This window comes from Strix uralensis, chromosome 3 (assembly GCF_047716275.1).
Source record: "Strix uralensis isolate ZFMK-TIS-50842 chromosome 3, bStrUra1, whole genome shotgun sequence".
Taxonomy (NCBI): Eukaryota; Metazoa; Chordata; class Aves; order Strigiformes; family Strigidae; genus Strix; species Strix uralensis.
In genome coordinates this window covers 58,756,133-58,773,308 of record NC_133974.1, presented here as the reverse complement: position 1 = coordinate 58,773,308, position 17,176 = coordinate 58,756,133, and the positions used below count along the sequence as shown (strand labels likewise).

General features: G+C 37.1%; 1 protein-coding gene across 6 annotated transcripts in view; it reads left to right on the top strand.

The window, feature by feature from the left end:
* TRDN (triadin) overlaps window positions 1-12,126 on the top strand; it is a 244,482-nt gene extending 232,356 nt beyond the window's left edge. For all 6 annotated transcript variants that reach the window (XM_074862417.1, XM_074862415.1, XM_074862419.1 and 3 more), the window contains one exon: window positions 9,396-12,126. In XM_074862417.1, the coding sequence (XP_074718518.1) occupies window positions 9,396-9,538 (143 nt within the window). In that variant the 3' untranslated portion in view covers window positions 9,539-12,126. The remainder of the gene's footprint in view (window positions 1-9,395) is intronic.
* Window positions 12,127-17,176: the final 5,050 nt, after the last annotated feature.

The window sequence follows — 17,176 nt, the reverse complement described above, 5'->3', positions numbered from 1 at the left end:
CACTGCAGACTGTGAAAAATCCAACAGATTTTAATAGACTTTGAATCAGGCCTGCATTAATTTTTGGTCCGTCTTAAATATAATTTCTTGAATGATTCATTCATTTGTTTCTATGTTTCCCTAATAAAACACATAATGCCAGTACCAGACTCCTTTGAAAGCTCAGTGCAAGCAAAATTATAAAGACTGTGTACTCTGATCATTGCTATGCTTTGTTGGAAGTGTCTGTATTACCACATATGTCACACTGCTACATCTTGCATGGTCTTATTGTCTAACAAAAAAATTTTTTAATGAATTTTGGGGGAATGTCACTTTGGAGATATTCACACATTTATGTGAGAGTTAAATGGTTTGTGTGCAGTGACCCTGACATGGAATATAACACTTTTCTCTAAACATACAGCTTATTTATCCACCAAGCCTTCTTACTAGACAATGCAAGAGCCAGTTAACAAAACACATATTTTTTTTCTTTCCTTAAATGGTTGTTAGGTGTCATCTATCACATTCAAACTATAAGATAGAAATAATAAATTTCACCTTTTACTGCAAAAATGAGTTCTGTTAGAATAAAGATTCATTCATGGAGTTTTGTTGTTATGTTTCAAAAAGAGCACTGACTTTGAAAAATAACAAATCATAACTAGTTTTAACCAGCTTTGGTCTTTTGATCTTATATATATATTTTACTGTGGATATATTTTTCCCCTCTAATGACATAAAATATGACCAGAGTGACCTTCTAGCACTATTGATTTGATACACTTACAATGTTTTATACCAAGAGAGTGTTATTAGAGACATGTACTGATAATATTTTTGTCCCACTGATTGAAATGCCAATAAAGGCTGGATTCTTTTGTGTATTTAGCAAATTTCCTCAGTAAGTTGGGACTGCAGACACTGATAAGAAATAAAACAATCTTCTAGGTGTTTCTTGCTCACTGTTGAGGACTGATTTTGAGAGATGTATTTATTCTTTTAAAGTATAGCCATTTTACCTTTTCCAGACCTTGCAGTCCCACAATGCGTGAAAAGAGCCGTTAATGAGAACATGCGATCTGAGTTCTCATGGCTATAACAACAATGTTGTTGCTAGTATTTAACTCTGCTGCTCAAACATCTTTAGTACTTTTTACTAAATAACTTATTATCTGACAGACCCCCTGCAAAAATGGATATGAAAACTTGGATGGTCTCTGCAAAGATGAGCAATTAATTGTGTTATATCACAGACACTTTGAAAGTAGCTTTGAGAGATACTTTCCAACCATCCTTATTTTTCTTTTCTTATTCAAGGCAAAATAAGATGCAAAAGGAGTATCCTCATGGGACAATTTCTTTTTTTCCCTGTCTACACATTGTCTATACAATGCTAGAAAAATGTCATTTTAAGGGGATGTTTTTAGATATATAGAATTGATTTAAAGTGGTAGTGATAGTTCTTGCTTATGTGTAATGGACATATAAAAGCTTTCTTCTCTTCTTTTCCCCTTCCTCCTTCCCATTAAGCATTGTACTTCCTGAGAATGGCGGTAGTGTGGCTCTACAGCACGGTCAATAATAAGAAAGGAGTTGAAAAGAATTTATCAAAAAAAGATAAATCTAATTTTTGAAGAAAACTGTGTTGCTTTGAATAGCCAGTATCTAAACACGGACCATGTTCTGAATTTAAGAAAACAGTATTTGGTCTCCCGCATAGGCCCTCAGCATTCAGCTTTGCTATTCAGAGAAATGGGATTTAATTAAATGTCAGTTACACAGTGCCGTTAAGCACAAAGACTTATACACTTATTTTAGAAGGTGTGAAGGCAAAAATTTGTGATATTTAGCAAGGATTTCACACTGCTTCACTTCCCCATCTGCCCCTGTGCTTTCTCTGCCCAGGTTGTCATACTGTAATTTCACTGAAATGTTAAGGGAAAGAGCCCAGATTATTTGATAGGGAAAGAAGCAGAGCAAGGAGGGAAATGCTTGTCTCTCTTGCCCTCTAGTAAGCAAAAAAAATTTCAACTCCCCAGTTGTCAGAACAAGTTTTCTTTGTTCTTGTGTGGTTCAGTTTTGATTGCTGAACTAAAACACAGTACGTGCACTCCTGAGAAGCAATCAGAAAGAAATGAGTGCAATTGTTGATACTTTCCTCTTACTTAAAATTGCTTACTAATTAGTTGTTTCTAATGCTATGATTGCCTGAATTTTTCTGCTTCGTTGAATTGTTTAATTCTATTAGTGAAGAAATTTGATTCAAACTAGAAAACAGTAGTAATAAAAATTGTTTCCTCACACATTCTCTGTAATTTTTCCCTAATAACCAAACTGTTATTGCTAAAAGCTATTGCTTTTTAATGAATATTGTATTGGGTGACCGGCCTTAAAAACAGCTGTCTGAGCCTTATAGAAATGGGACTTTAACCGTTGTAAAACATAAACAGGAACACCTTTGTATTCTTTAGGATTAGTAAATTTTATTCCTGTCTGAATTTTCTACCCCCTTTCCTTATAAGATCAGTTTTTAAAAAGACTATCATAAAAAAATACATTTATTTGTTTGTTTATATCACCATAATTCCTTACACAAAACTCTCATTGCTTCAGTAGACACTTGAATGGTAGTTCAGCACTTTGAATGGTAGAAAGCTACACCTTAGTAGTCATCTTTAAAATGATACTAAATTATATTAACTCAGAAGAAGCTTTCTTGGAAATTATCACAAGGTCCCTGGACATCCTTGGAGTTTAAATATGTTCCCATATTTAACTTCATACAGCTAAAGAAGGAAATGAAAACTGTTTTTTCTCTTTAGTCCCTGAATTACCAATTCCCAAACCAGACACGCTCTTTAAGTGGAGTTAGAGCCTATCATCCTTTGGAAACTGTGGATCAATGCATAGGAAGCCAAACTCTTTTACAGAGTCCCAGCACCCTGACTTTTAAGATCCACCACATCTTTAACTATGGAGTTCCCTCATATTCATGAATTTCTTAAAGAACTACTTCAGCTAAATCAATTCCAAAATAGACTGCTTAGGGTATAAGGATCTATAAAGGCATAAATATGCAGCATAAAATGAACAAGTCAGTGCTTACCTAACACTGAGCTTTAATAGTGACTCTTCCACTACAGGGTTCTTTTAATTAGCTGACAAATGCTTAATAGTCTGTGTCCTGGTGACTGGGCTTCTCATGAAAATCTTTCCCCATCCAGATTTGTCACAGAAGGGGATCCCTGGTTGAGGACCCCTTTATTCCCTTTGTATGGAAGGTTCTTTTGGTGATGGATTCAGAATTAAAACTCCTCTCTTTCCCAGTAATTTCTTAATCCTTCTCTCAACAGAGAAATATTTGGGATCTTACTGTCATTTCATCAGTGTCTGCTTTCTCATGCTTTGGAAATGTAAATGACTGAGTGTGAATCTTTCTGCCCAGACAGTAAATAAAGACTGTTAACCAATGTAAGCCACCATAAGGCAAAAAACTGTAACCACCTGTTAAGCAATATTCAAACCCGAGTGTAAATCTTTCTCATACATTGATTTTAATAGTCCATACAGATTCACATAAATTAATTATTTATGCCATACACAGGTGGATTTAACTCTTCACTGCCTTTGCCAGGGGTGAGGCACAGAGCAATCTGGGATGGTAAAGGACTTGTGGATGTCACCATAACAGTATCTGTAGGGGATATAATAGATGTGCACACTTTGAAAGTTAGATCTGATTCTGGGATGTATTTGGACTGCTGTGAGCCTGTCTGCTGGTTCTCAGCCAAATCAATTCTGCTGGTATCTTTGCCTTATATGTGGAAATGGAACAGTATATAAAATCAGTGTTTAACTGTTCCAACAATCTGATGGCTTTGGGATTGTATTTGTTCTCTTGTTTCTCATCCCTTACTGGGACTTGAATCAGCTAGTTGTCTTTTACCTGTCATCTTTTCCATTCAATAGGCTTAAAGAGAACAATTATCAATTAATATTATGTAATTTGCATTCTAGATCCTCAAAGCAAAATTAATAATCATTGAACAATCATGGCAACTGGGAAGGTGCCTGAGGACTGGCAGAAAGTGTGTGTTGCTCCTGTCTTCAAAAAGGGCAAGAAGGACCCAGGGAACTATAGGCTGTTCAGCCTCACCTCAATCCCTAGGAAGGTGGTAGAGCAGCTAATCCTGGAAACCATTGCCAGACACATGAAGGACAAGAAGTTGATCAGGAATAGTCAGCATGGGTTCACAAAGGGAAAGTCATGCTTGACCAACCTGATAACCTTCTATGATGAAATGACTGGCTTGGGAGACCAGGGGAGAGCAGTGGATATTGTTTACCTTGTCATCAGTAAGGCTTTTGGCACTGTCTCCCACAGGATTCTCATAGAGAAGCTGACGAAGTATGGACTAGATGAGCAGACCATGAGGTGGATTGAAAACTGGCTAAAACAGGCCCAGGGGGTGGTGATCAGTGGCAGGAAGTGTAGTTGCAGGCCAATAAGTAGCAGGGTAACCCAGGGGTCAGTACTGGTTCCATTTATCATCTTCATTAGTGATCTGGATGATGCGGCAGTGTGTACCCCAGGCAAGTTTACAGATGACAGAATACTGGGGGGGGGGGAATGGCTAATACAGAGAGGGCCACGTTGCCATCCAGAGGGACCTCAATAGACAGGTTTTCTCCTTTCTGCTGGAGAATTGAAAGCACCAGGAGAGTGGTCTTGCAATATTCCATACATTTCTTGAAACCAACTCTCTGTGTGAGGTGCGTGTGACTTAGGGATCAATAGTGAAAGAGCACATAGCAAAAAGCATAATTCTGAAACCATGTCCTTCTGCATAGATTTTCTATATTGGCAGCTGACTTTGTTTTGCTTAGAACACGCTAAAGACAGACCATCCCATTTACAGAAGGTGTGAATCTCATCAGCCATAAAGAAGAAAGACAATATATGAGATATTTACCAGAAAATATAATTTTAAAAAAAGGACAAACCCAACAGACATTTGCAATATGTTTGCTTCAAACTCTGGTTGCTTGCTTAGATTAAATATAAAAGATCCATCCCAGCAAGGCATGCTGATGAAATTTTCTTTTATAAATGAGTGGTTTTGTATTGGAAGAATTAATAAGAAGCAATCTATGAAGACAGTATGGAAAAAAAAGGCCTTTTTTAATAGTTTGACTACCATCCAAAACCTGAAAATGCCCTCTTTCTGTACCTACATTTGGAAGTATAACACCTTGCTTACTAAATCTTGTACTCTGAAATCAGTAGCTACTAGATCTCACATGCCATACAATGTATCAAAACAGTTCAATCTTTTAGCAAGTGAATCTTCTTAATTTACTGATGTATAAACATTGCCTTAATATCAGGATAAATCCATGAAGCATTGTGCTTTAGTTTGTCTAACCCCCTCAAAAAAAATTGAAAAAAATGGGGACTTTTCATTTCAGTGAAACATTTCAGATTCATTCTAATGACGTTCCAGTTAAAAAATAAAATATTTTTTTTCGGAAATATTTGTAGATTTTCCAAATAATTTCACAAAAGTTTCATTTAAAAGTTTTGAAAATCAAAAGGTAGAGTTTCCAAATTTTTGTTTCATATACCACCTGTTATTTATAAAGTTGCTTTTGGATCTTTGGATATTTTAAATCCTCTGCTATAGTCTGTTTAGTATTGATGAAAAAAGCACTTCTTTTTTTCGTATAGCCTTCCTCAAAATGAAACAGTCAATAAAGAGTTTTAATTAATTCTTTTGTGGACTTTGATTTTTTTTTTTTTTTTAAATAGCAGAATCTGTATCTTTTCCCAGAAAGTTTTTCTCCAGTGAAAAGTTGTTACAACTAAATTTCTCAGTGACTGTAGTTTTGCCTATGCCTCAGAGGCTAGGAGAAACCTCCTACAGATTAATTCCTCACACTGCTTCACTCACACCACAGAGGAGAGGAGACTTCTGTCAGTTTCAGTGTGGAAGGAGCCTTTGGCCCTGTCACTGATACATGCCAGTTCAGAGCCTGATGTTACAGCCCACACAGACCCTAAGGTCTGGACCCTTAACAAGGGCTCCTGTCATTTGCACTAAAGGAATATTTTCCAACAGAATTAGGTTGTCATTCATGAAATGTGTGAGCACTAAAAAGGGATAAAGTGTTTTACCGGTGTTTTTGACTTCTGGCTGACAGCAGACTGATTGTCCAAAACACTGGTTTTGGAAGACAGGATGCTGCAATATTCATAGCTGTTTGAGCCTCAAACCCCTTACACACTTCTCCTGGAAGAAGTGTGATTGTTTTTTCCTCCTTATCTTAAAAATTCTTGTACATATCCTACCTTTTCTAGTCCCCGTGTTCTTATTCCCATCCCATTTGTAATGTTTATCCTACTTTACTCCTACTCTTCAGGCTTTCACACTCTCAGTTTGTCCAAAAAGTAACTCTTGTTTTTTCTATCTGTCATAATCTCCAGCCCTTGTCTCCCTTCTTACCATGAGGTTCCCCTATCACTTTCCAACCACTTGGCCACAGTCTCTTCATAAAGTTATGTCCATTTTTTTCCTCAAACTCTTTGGTCAAGTTGTATGTCACCCATTTTTTCTTCCAGTCACACGAAGAATCACCTGGACTAATCATTTTGCTAGATTAGTGTTAGTGTCCTACCATGGCAGACCACTTGTTTTGCTTGAGCAATCACAGTCTCCACCACAGTCTTCTACCCTCAACATTCTCCCTCTAGGCTGCTAGGATACTCACACTTTTTAAAGAAAAGATTTTTTATACCACAAAAAGAAAATCTTTTTTTTTTCTAGCTGTTTGTTGGGGTTTTTTTAAATATACCTACATTGTTATTTTGGAGTTCTTTGCCAAAAACCAAGCTCAACTGGCAGCTAATTTCAGCATTGAAAGTTTCACCACAGGTAGTTAAATATGGTAACAAGTTAAGTTACTGGAATTAGAGTCTTATGAAAGGAAGTAGCAGGCAAACTTAATGAAAGTAATTGCTACCATCCTTATCTCTCCTGAGTTTCTATTTTATCTTACATTTTCCTGATATTTTCTGAAAACTGGTGATAAGTGACAGGCTATATAAACAATTGAATGTCACTTCAAAATGTTGCACTTAATATAAGTACATAGTAGCCAAACAACAGGGCTCATTTCAAAAACACTATAGGTGTCTCAGAAATAACACAGTCAAGGGTGATCCTTTAGCATTACACATTTCAAATACACATACATTTTAGATTTTATTTTTAAAATAATTATTTTCTCTGCCTATTTTTCAAATTTAGCATTACAGCCCACATAATTAGATTGTGGCTCTTGGCCAAGTTGCAAAAATCTGAAAATTCACCCTTTCCCTTACCATCCATGAATTTAGTGACTTTTAACAATAGACTGTAAATCAGATTTTCAAGTTAAATGGTTGCAGTGGCCAGTACTACTAGTGATTTTAGAATGACAATCAGATAACACCTCTGGAAAACACTGTGGTGTCAGACATGCTATCATTACAATATTTAACCATGTTTAAAATGCTTGTGTAGCTATATAAGCTAGAATGTACCAGGACTTTGTGAAAGTATGTAAAGAGCTAACTTTTTACTTTCTGACTGCATGTAAAACATAGAGGAGTAGTTTGTGGGTTTTTTTCCCCTTAAGTAAACTATTTATTTGTATTTATTGGGGCTAGAAAATGCATGATGCCATACTTGGCTTCTTCATAAAGAAGAGAGAGTTATTGATTTTTTTGTTTTAGTTTTTATATCCATAAGAGTAATATGCAGAAATACTTTCCATTTAAACAGCACAAGGTGAGTTTTTAATTGGCAGCTTTTTTCCTGTAAGGTATTTCTCTTTATCAAACTGGCACCCACTGGGTTTTCTGTTTTGGTTTTTTTTTAAAGATCTGGTTGAGAAATCTCTGATGGAGTAATTTGGTAGGAGAACATTGTTTTTAATCATAGAGGGTTTTGTGGAAATATACTGCTTTTAGTTAGTTTTACTCACAAAGGTTACTTTAGTTCAAGTATGAAATAAGTCTAATTGTTGAAACTATAACATATCCCAGAAACTTTCTTGTCTTGCCCAAGTGCCTCTGTAAAATGGCCAATGCTACAAGACATAGCACATCCACACCATGCACCTAGTCCGTGTCTTGTCAGGCCTCACAAGGGAACCTTGGTCTGTCAGATTTAGGCTGTGAACTCTAGTCATAACAGTTGCTTTGTCTCTGTTTTCTGAAGAAATCTCAAATTCATTCCACAGAAGAACATCAGAAATACTGAAAATTTTGGGGAAAAAATTGTTTCCGTTCTTAGATTTAGTGGGAAAGCAGTAAGTCAGATGACTGATCTGATTTCCAACTCCATTTTGAAGTGTGCTTTTTAGATAGCAAAACTTAATCTTCTCATGAGTTGGGCAAGAAGACCATAGAGGATAATATAACTGGACTGAATATATCGGCATTTCTGACACTCCTCTCTGTGTTCCACCATTTACTGTGACTTGGCAGTCAATAAATAAACCCTGCACCTCGGTTTATAACACTGGAAGCTATGGAGCCCATCTCAGTTTAGAACTGCCTCAGGGAACAGCTAATTTTTTTTAATATGGAATGAACAGCAGAGGAAAGAAGAAGTCATCAGAAAATTAATTGCATGAAAACTAACTTGTTTCAGGTGCCAACATTCCTCCAGTCATTTTCCCAAACACATAACTGACTAAAAGTTATCTTTTAAAAGCTTGTCAATGTTAATCTCAGAGTGCAAAACTCAGCTTTTAGAACAAATTAGGTCAATTCCATCTGTGCTAAGGAGTTCCTGAACACTTTTAAAACCTAATGGAAATAAGGGCAACTACACAGACTAGTGCTCAAAAATCAAAAGGGAGAAAACCTCCCTGATTGTGAAGGACTAGGAAAGAAGTACTGTCATTTATGATCCCTTTATTCAGAATAAAAGATAACTCATTTGAAGCCTAATAAAATATGTCATTATCTTTATTAGATGTGAGTCCTTCTGGAACTCCTCAGTGTATCTGAAAGTCACTGTGAAATATAAAATCAGAAAATATATGTGTAAATTTTGGGGACTTCCATTCAGCTATCCCAAAATGCAAATATTCTGGGAGAAGTAGGACTATAACACTAGTGGAATAATAGATTTAAGTGTGAAATTGTCAGTAATTTCTCATCCTGTGCTACAAAGATGTCTCACTGAGCCTTTCAGGTAAAATCTTGTTGATATGTGGAACCTGGCTTGTAATCACACTAGAGATTTGTGCTGTTATAACTCAATGGGAATGAAGCTATACAGATATTTTCTGAAAGAACATAGAAGAGATTCATGGCCTCAGTTCGGAAGTCATTAACCATCTCTTCCTTGTTTTCCTAGCTCCTGTCCGCTACTTTCAGTGTGTCTTCCTAAATGGACCTAATGGATTTGGACTGCAATTTCCCACTAATCCCCCTTCAAACAAGGAAGAAAAGACTCACTCAAAGACTTCCAAGAGAAGGACAAGGAAACCAGGGCAGTAGAGAGACTGAGTCCCGTGATCACTCACATTTTGCACTTTATATTTTCTGCTGAGGTCCACAGTAGTTACAGTGGTACTTGTCATTGCAAGAATGTGATCCACTTGGACACATGTACCTGGAAAATGTTTCCATGGGGCAGAGGCAAAACAAGCAGTAATGAACTGTGTTTGACAAAGGTAGAAATGTAAAAGTGCCCCATTTCTCGTGGAAACGCTGCAATGTTAACAAAGTGTTGACACGATTGTGTGTGTGAGCGTGTGTGTGTGTTTTCCTGCCTCTTTTGCTCTTCTTGTTTTTCTTTACCTACCTGCTCAGCATAGAAGTGAGTCTGTTTTCCATTTAATCTTATCTAGGGAGTGAAAGGTTGAATGTAGCTCTTATATCAGCAAGATTGCAAGTCTACCTGCAATCCTAAATCATTTCTTTTTAACGTTCAATCAAATTGCTGACAGGAAAAAGCCTCACTAAGTCATGAAAATGTGCTCTGTGACTGGTGCTATTTTTATGTCTCATTGACCAGTGTAGCCTGAAGCTCACACTTACTTGGAGCAGCTCAATATACTATCAGTAAGTTGACTCCACAAGTCATGTTAATGATGAATATTTCTATTTAACTTGAAGCAGTAAATGCTTGGTCTGTTTGCCCTGCCTGTTGATGAAGTACAAACTCTTCACTTCCTAAAGCCCAAAGTGAGCAGAGAAAGTGAAACAACATGGCAAAAGTGAGGAAAAACAGTGCTTTACCAACATGAAGATCCCAAGAAACAAATGAAATAATTTTAGTACTTCTATTTTTCTTCTGTGGGCAATTCAGATTGACTTGCAGTGAAAACCATGTAAATGAAGAATATACCAGCCAACTATTTGCTATTAGCATAAATTAGAAGAAAAGCTATGATGTGAGATGCCACTCATGAAACTAAGGCAACCCAAATTTCCAATAGGTAAACATGCCAGTTTGATGCAATCTCAGATCAATGAACAAAAAAACCCAACAAAACCAATTTTAAAAAATAAAATTAAATTTAAAACAAACAAACAAACAAAAACAAAAACAAAAACAAAACAAAAAAAACCCACAAAAAACAAAAAACAAGAGCATATGAAATAATCTGAGTAGCTGATTTTGCTAGATGAAATGAAAGCACTTCCTCACAAGACACTACTGTTGATAACTTATAAATGAGAACTGGAAGTAGATATGCGCATCCTCAACATTCTTTTATGCATTTCTGTAGAAATAATGGGTTTGTTGCCTTGAGAAGGAGATGGGATGGCATTTGATCCATGTAAAGACACAACTGAAAACTGGCATCTCAATTGTCTGTACATCTGGCAATGTAAATAATCATACATTTTCGCAAGCTGCTATTTCTTTGTATTTCTTTACTTTGTTTTTGCATTTAATCTGTGAAATGTACAGCAATGATCTTAGTTATATAGTTACCTGGTGAAGCAGCATGATGCTCTTTGTACAGCCTGGCTACTTGCAAAGTCTGAGCACACCAGTAACTATATACTGCTTTTTCGTTTTTAGCATAGTTCAGGATAACATCAGCCCCTTAACCATTCCCTATCCCAGCCGACCCATTCTTACCTTAATCAAATAACTGACTCACATGAGTTTTGGACAACCGAGTCTTTGACAGGTTAATTCAGAAAGCTTTGCTGTTGCACTGCTGGGTGGGGTTGGTACTCCCTGATTACTGGTCATGGCCTTACGTGAACTGAGTTCTCGGTCTTAATGCACTCTCGTATTGCACAGGTTCTGTGCTGCAAAAACTGTCATTGCAACAAGCAGTCTAGACAGTGGTTTCTGGAAAGTAGGAACAGGTCCTGCCCTAGGAGTAGCTCTTTCAACATAGGAACACACTGCAGATGAAAGTGTTCATGGTGAATGCCTCCAGTTACCTGTGAAATCTGCTCTTGAGATAGAGCTACCAACAGAGAATATTTCATGGTAAAATGACAATCTTTAATTTTCTCTCAGTGAACCTTTTTATATTCCAGTGACTTTTTTTCATTCACAATTTGTGATTTTTATATATTATTATGGATATAGTTGCCCTAGGTTTTTACTGCAAAAGCTGTCTTAAAGGCGATTATAATATACTTTCTGAAAATCAGTTAATTCAAGACTTTATCTAATTCCAATAATCAGGACAAAATTTTAATATACTATAAGCCATTATTTTTTCAGCTTCTTTTGGCAAAATAAATTTTTTTCATTATAGATAGCCTTAATCCTTTCTTCTCATTTGAGATGGGAGATGACAAGAATATGTTTCAGATCTCATCTCCATGTTTCAATTAGATATCTGAAAGCTTTGGAAACATAAACAATTAACATAATTGAATAAGTGATATAAAATCAGTCATTTATTGTTGTTTCCTAATCTCAGTCACTGCCTTGAAGAACAGGATAAACAGGTCCATTCTCAAAGTAGCAAGCATTTTTTTCTTTAAATTCACTTGGAAACATCAAAAAAAATGCTTGAATTGCATGGTTTTACTCAAATTAGCTTGAAATATTGCAAAATCATATGCTGATTGTTATCTATTTTGGAAAATAAAGAATATAAACCTTGTTCCAGTGGCTGTGATATGTTTTCCTGTGAATCTAAAAGTGGAGGACAAGGGTTTACATATGTCAGTTTTCTATCCCTGCTAAGTATATACAAATCTTCTGAATATAAAGACGTGACATTTCTTACAATTAGGCTGGAAAAATGAATCATTCATCATTGTATTTATTCCTAATGAGCTTTTTGCAATACTTAGCTAGTCTTTTTACACACTTTGTGGATTACACTCAGACATACGAAAAGCTAAATGCTTGCTGTAATCGTTCAAGGTAGGACGTCATCTGTACCAAAATCACATATGTTCATCAAAGTGGTTGTTTAAAATACAACTGCGCAACCTATACAGACAAATGTGCAATCTTGAATGACTAGTCTGTAGTCCACACAATTGGGAAAATGACCACGAAGAAACTGAGAGAGCACAAATGGTGAGATTTCTCCCCCGACCCCCATAGGAACTATGGCTTGCCTTTATCAGCAATTGTTAAAACAGGTGAGCTGGTGGAAAAACCAGACTACAGCCTGAAGATAGCATAGTTGCAATTGTACAGCTCTGCATTGGTGTTCGAGAGTCCTTTGCCCCATGGAGTTTGATAAGCCTTCCCACGTGGGAGGTTTGTTGCTTGGTAGTTTGGCTGTGCAGGTGGACCGGCGTTTCTAATCCCTTCTTCTTGAAAATGTGCACCTTTCTCTGAGATGCTAAAATCCTGCTGAAGTCAAAAGGAACAGTCAATTTCCAGCAACTCTGAAAATTAAGACTTGACCAAGCTCAATGAGATCAATTGCTCAGCCAAGAGTAAGCTGTCCACCCCAAAACTGCCTGCTCTAGCTAGTACAGTCCACGGACCCTGTCTGCAGCCCTCAGTTTGCACTCAGTCTTTCAAACTTCTACCCACATTGCAGCTGGAGTCCAGTTTTGTCCAGTTTAAAACCTTCCAGCAAATGGGAGCTTTTCTCAATGGCTCATTTCTATTGCTCCCATTGCTGACGTAATTTCCAAAGGAAGGTTGAAAAGTCCATGTAAAAGAAGCTATTTTGGTGATTAACTGTGTCGGTGTACCAGGTGCAGGTGCCCCGGCGCTGGCAGGGGGCTGTGAGGCGGCCTCTGTGCGAAGCGGCCAGGGCTGCCCCGTGCTGGACACAGCCGGTTCCAGCCGGCTCCAACCAACCCACTGCAGGGCACAGCTGAGCGGCACAGCTGAGCCCCACGGCCAAGATGGTGGTACCTCTGGGAAAGCCTGTGTAAGGAAAGGCAGACAATGCCACAAAGAGAGAGGAGGAGGGAACAAAAAGAGTGAGAAGCATCAGAGGGAGCACCAAGGTCAGAAGAGGAGGAGGAAGAGGAGGTGCTCCACACTGGAGCAGAGATTCCCCTGCAACCTGTGGACGACCCATGCCAGAGCAGACAAAAAGTGTGAAGAAGACAGAGCAGTGAAGAGGAACCACCATGTACCAACTGTAACTGCTGGAGACTGGAGTGAAGGAATGAAGTTGAGCTTGGGAAAGAGGAGAGGAAAGGTGTTGTTTTAATGCTTGTCTTTCCGTTTCCCACTATCCAAATTAGCAATTACATTTTCAGGAGTTAATTTTTCCTGAGTCTGCTTTATCCACAACAGTAATGAGTAATCAGCTGGACTGTCTTTATTTCAAACCACGAGCTTTCTCATTCCTGTTTTTCCTATTTTTTACAACTGAGAAGAAAAGTGAGTGAGCAGCTGGGTGGGAGTTTGGCTGTTAGCCATAGATAACCCACCACAGCTGGTTGTTACACAGACCCTATACACCTCCTACTAAATGGCAACAAATTGCTGTTTGTCCCACAATTAGGGTCTTCACTTAGAACACAAGAAAGAACATACATAACTTGTACATTGCCGAAAGATTTATGCCATTGATCCCCAACTCTAGAACTACAGAGCTAGGTTTTTTATACCCAGTCATTTACTACTTAGTATAGTCTAGTTTAGATTCCATATTCCCTGCAGAAAAACTCTACGGCACTTTGCTTTAGTCCAACATAATACGAGAAGTGCAGTAAGCACAGTTGCAGAGGAATATCTTTATCTGCCAGGACATAGGCACTCAGGAGAGCTGCTGAAAGACTCTTCCCTTTCATACCTCACTTAATTCTTTACTTCCACTTTGGCATCCCACTGTATAATCCACTCAGTATGGTGAGAAATGAGTGAAAGACTTACTCCCTTAGGGACAAGACTGGTTGTTTAAGCTGCTTTGGACTTAAGACAGTCAGCTGCTGACTGCCCACAGTTACCTACCATCAGTAACACTTCTTTCCAAGGATTCAAGATTTTGGAAGCCAAGAAAACAAGTAAAAAGATAACATAAATAATACTGGGAGATAATAAACATAAATAGTACTGGGAGAAGGAAAAAGGGAAGACGTGAGGGGCTGGTAACTGACAAATTAAGAGGAAATATCAAATGCCTTATGAGGTTTCCTAGGCAGGAACTGTGCATAAAAGAAGGATTTGCTAAAGATTCAGCTTTGAGAAGGTGATATTTCTGCCACCTTTTAGTTCTCCAGAAGGAAGAAACACAAAGGCAACTGAAAATATGAAGCATGTGTTATTTATACACCTGAAAATGTCAGTAGATATCTAGCTTTCATACCATCCATTTATCCTGTGTGCAGTTCTCCAGAAATTCCCAATTAGCCAAATAGTTAAGGAGTCATATTATTCACCTGTGAGCAAAACCTCCTTATGCAGAAATCTTAGACTTTCAATTAAACAATGAAATAACATGACATTTTGTGGTTTTTCTCTTAATTTATGGATTTCTGTGTATGCTTGTTGCTGGCGATACATCCTCCACACAGCAATCTGTTCTGCAGTACTCACATCTCAAGAACTGCTGTAAATACTTCTCGGGAGTTTTCTTCAATTTCCAGTCTTGTCTTTTATTAGGATAGAAATTAGTAAAATTTTATTTTGCCTGGTCCAAAAGCCCAGCAATTTAATTTACTCAGTGATACTTCCTTTTGGAAAAGTATTGCAAAAAAATACTTTCCAGATATCACTTTTATTACGTAAAGTGCGAAAGGAGGTTCTGTTTTGCCAATAGTCACTAGATAAAATCTGTTTACACTTTGAGCTTGTTTCTTTGCAGAAGTTGCTTATTCTCAAAGGGAAAAGGATGTCCTTGCTCAAATGACCAACATGACCCGTGTGTTCCCTTTGGTTTGGGTTTTGTTCCGTGTTAAGAAAAACCTAAGTGGTCTCATTTTCTATAGATGAAAGGATACTCTGCCCACAGGCAAACTTCTTTCCAGATTAGTTTTTACCTGAAACTTATTAATTTTCTCTCAGAATATCTAATGGTAATAAGCATGTCCATATCCTAAATCTTTGGGTTTTGTCTCAGTCACCAGAGGAAATCAAGATAGGTAATATTGTCTGGTGTGCAAACCAGTAAACCACTGAACATGGTTAGTACCAGAAGTAATAAGCAGCTTCTTCCTAACAAGCTTGATATTTGCTTTTATAATTCTAAAGGGGTTTTTTGTGCTAAAATATTGCTCAGAAATACATTTATTCTCCCATCTACCCCATGTTAAATTCCAACTAGCAGAAAAAGCAAACATCCTTTGAAACGAAATCACCAAACTGAAAAATTGTAATTATGGTAAAGGGTAAACAGAAAAACATTAATCAGCTTCTTTTTTATTTTGTGGAGGGGCATTACAAAATTTGGACCTGTCAAAGAAATGGGAAAATAAAGCTGCTGACATTAATACTCCAACACACTCTCCAGCTGAATGACAAAGATAAAAATGCACATTTATTGTGCAACCCACCTTCTGTGCTTTCTTTCTTTCAGAAGATGAACAATGCAAAGGAGGAGTCTTGAGTACCATACTGTTAAATTAGAGCTTAGCTGTAGCATTTCAGTGAAGAAAAGGCAACATGAAGACAAGTTGATGAGAACCTTCCATACGCCTCTCTAAATATCATATCTTCCTGTCAGAGTGATATGGCCACCCTTTCTCAAAACAAAGAGACAAGAATCTCTTTGTTCTCTCCTTGACCTTGATGTGAGTGGGTGTAAGTCTGGCTTGAGAAAATCTGAATAAATCACTACTGCTTGGTGATTTTTTAGTGTGTGGAAGTTGATACAGTGTTCTGCTGTCATATATATATATATATGTATGTGAGTGTATACATAGGTATACAATACTTGCATACCTACCACTGACATTTCAATTGGAATGACAACATGTTCTCTGATAGATCAAATTAGTAAACAAGGAAGATGGAGTGGTAAGACAAATAACATTAACTGTTATTTTCAAATTCACAAAAAATCTAAAATATGTAGAAGAGAAAAGCTAATTAAAATATCTGCTTTTCTAAGAAGATTTTAAGACCCTGACTGTTTAAATCAGGCAAATCTTCTTCCTTTTCAGTTAATTGTCAAGAGTGTTTTTCCCATGAACCCCTTGCCAATTTATTTATCATCTCTGGGCACAAGTAATAAAAGTTAATAGAATTCTATAGACTTTAAGGACATTTGGATCCAACCCTGAATCCACTTTTTCTTAACTGATTGATCATTTAGCTAATTATTTTGGAAGCTTCCCCAAAAAGTAAAAGAGAAAATTGAAGTACCAAAGCATGTTTTCCACATACTCGTTTTAAAAACAAAAGCAGAAACGGCACTTGGAAAATTAGTACCAATGACAGTGAGGTTATTAAATGCTAAATGTCATGAAAATGAAACATTTGGGTGCTTCAGGTTCCAGGAAATAAAACCAACAGCATCTCTTTAATTTGCCTGAAACTTAATGATTTAAGGAAAATATGGTCTAGCATTTTCAGTTTATAGCAGTGCTGTTGATGTCTTATAGTTTCAGTGGGTTACAGTTAGTGAGAATGATAAGTCCATGTAACCAAAGGCAGAAATATTGTAAAATTAATCCAGGTATGGGAGAACAAATCACATTTTTCATAGGGATATTTTACAGATTTATTTGTCTTGGGGCAACTGTATCATAGATGATAGTGATTGGCACACTGCAATAAACAGCCTTTGT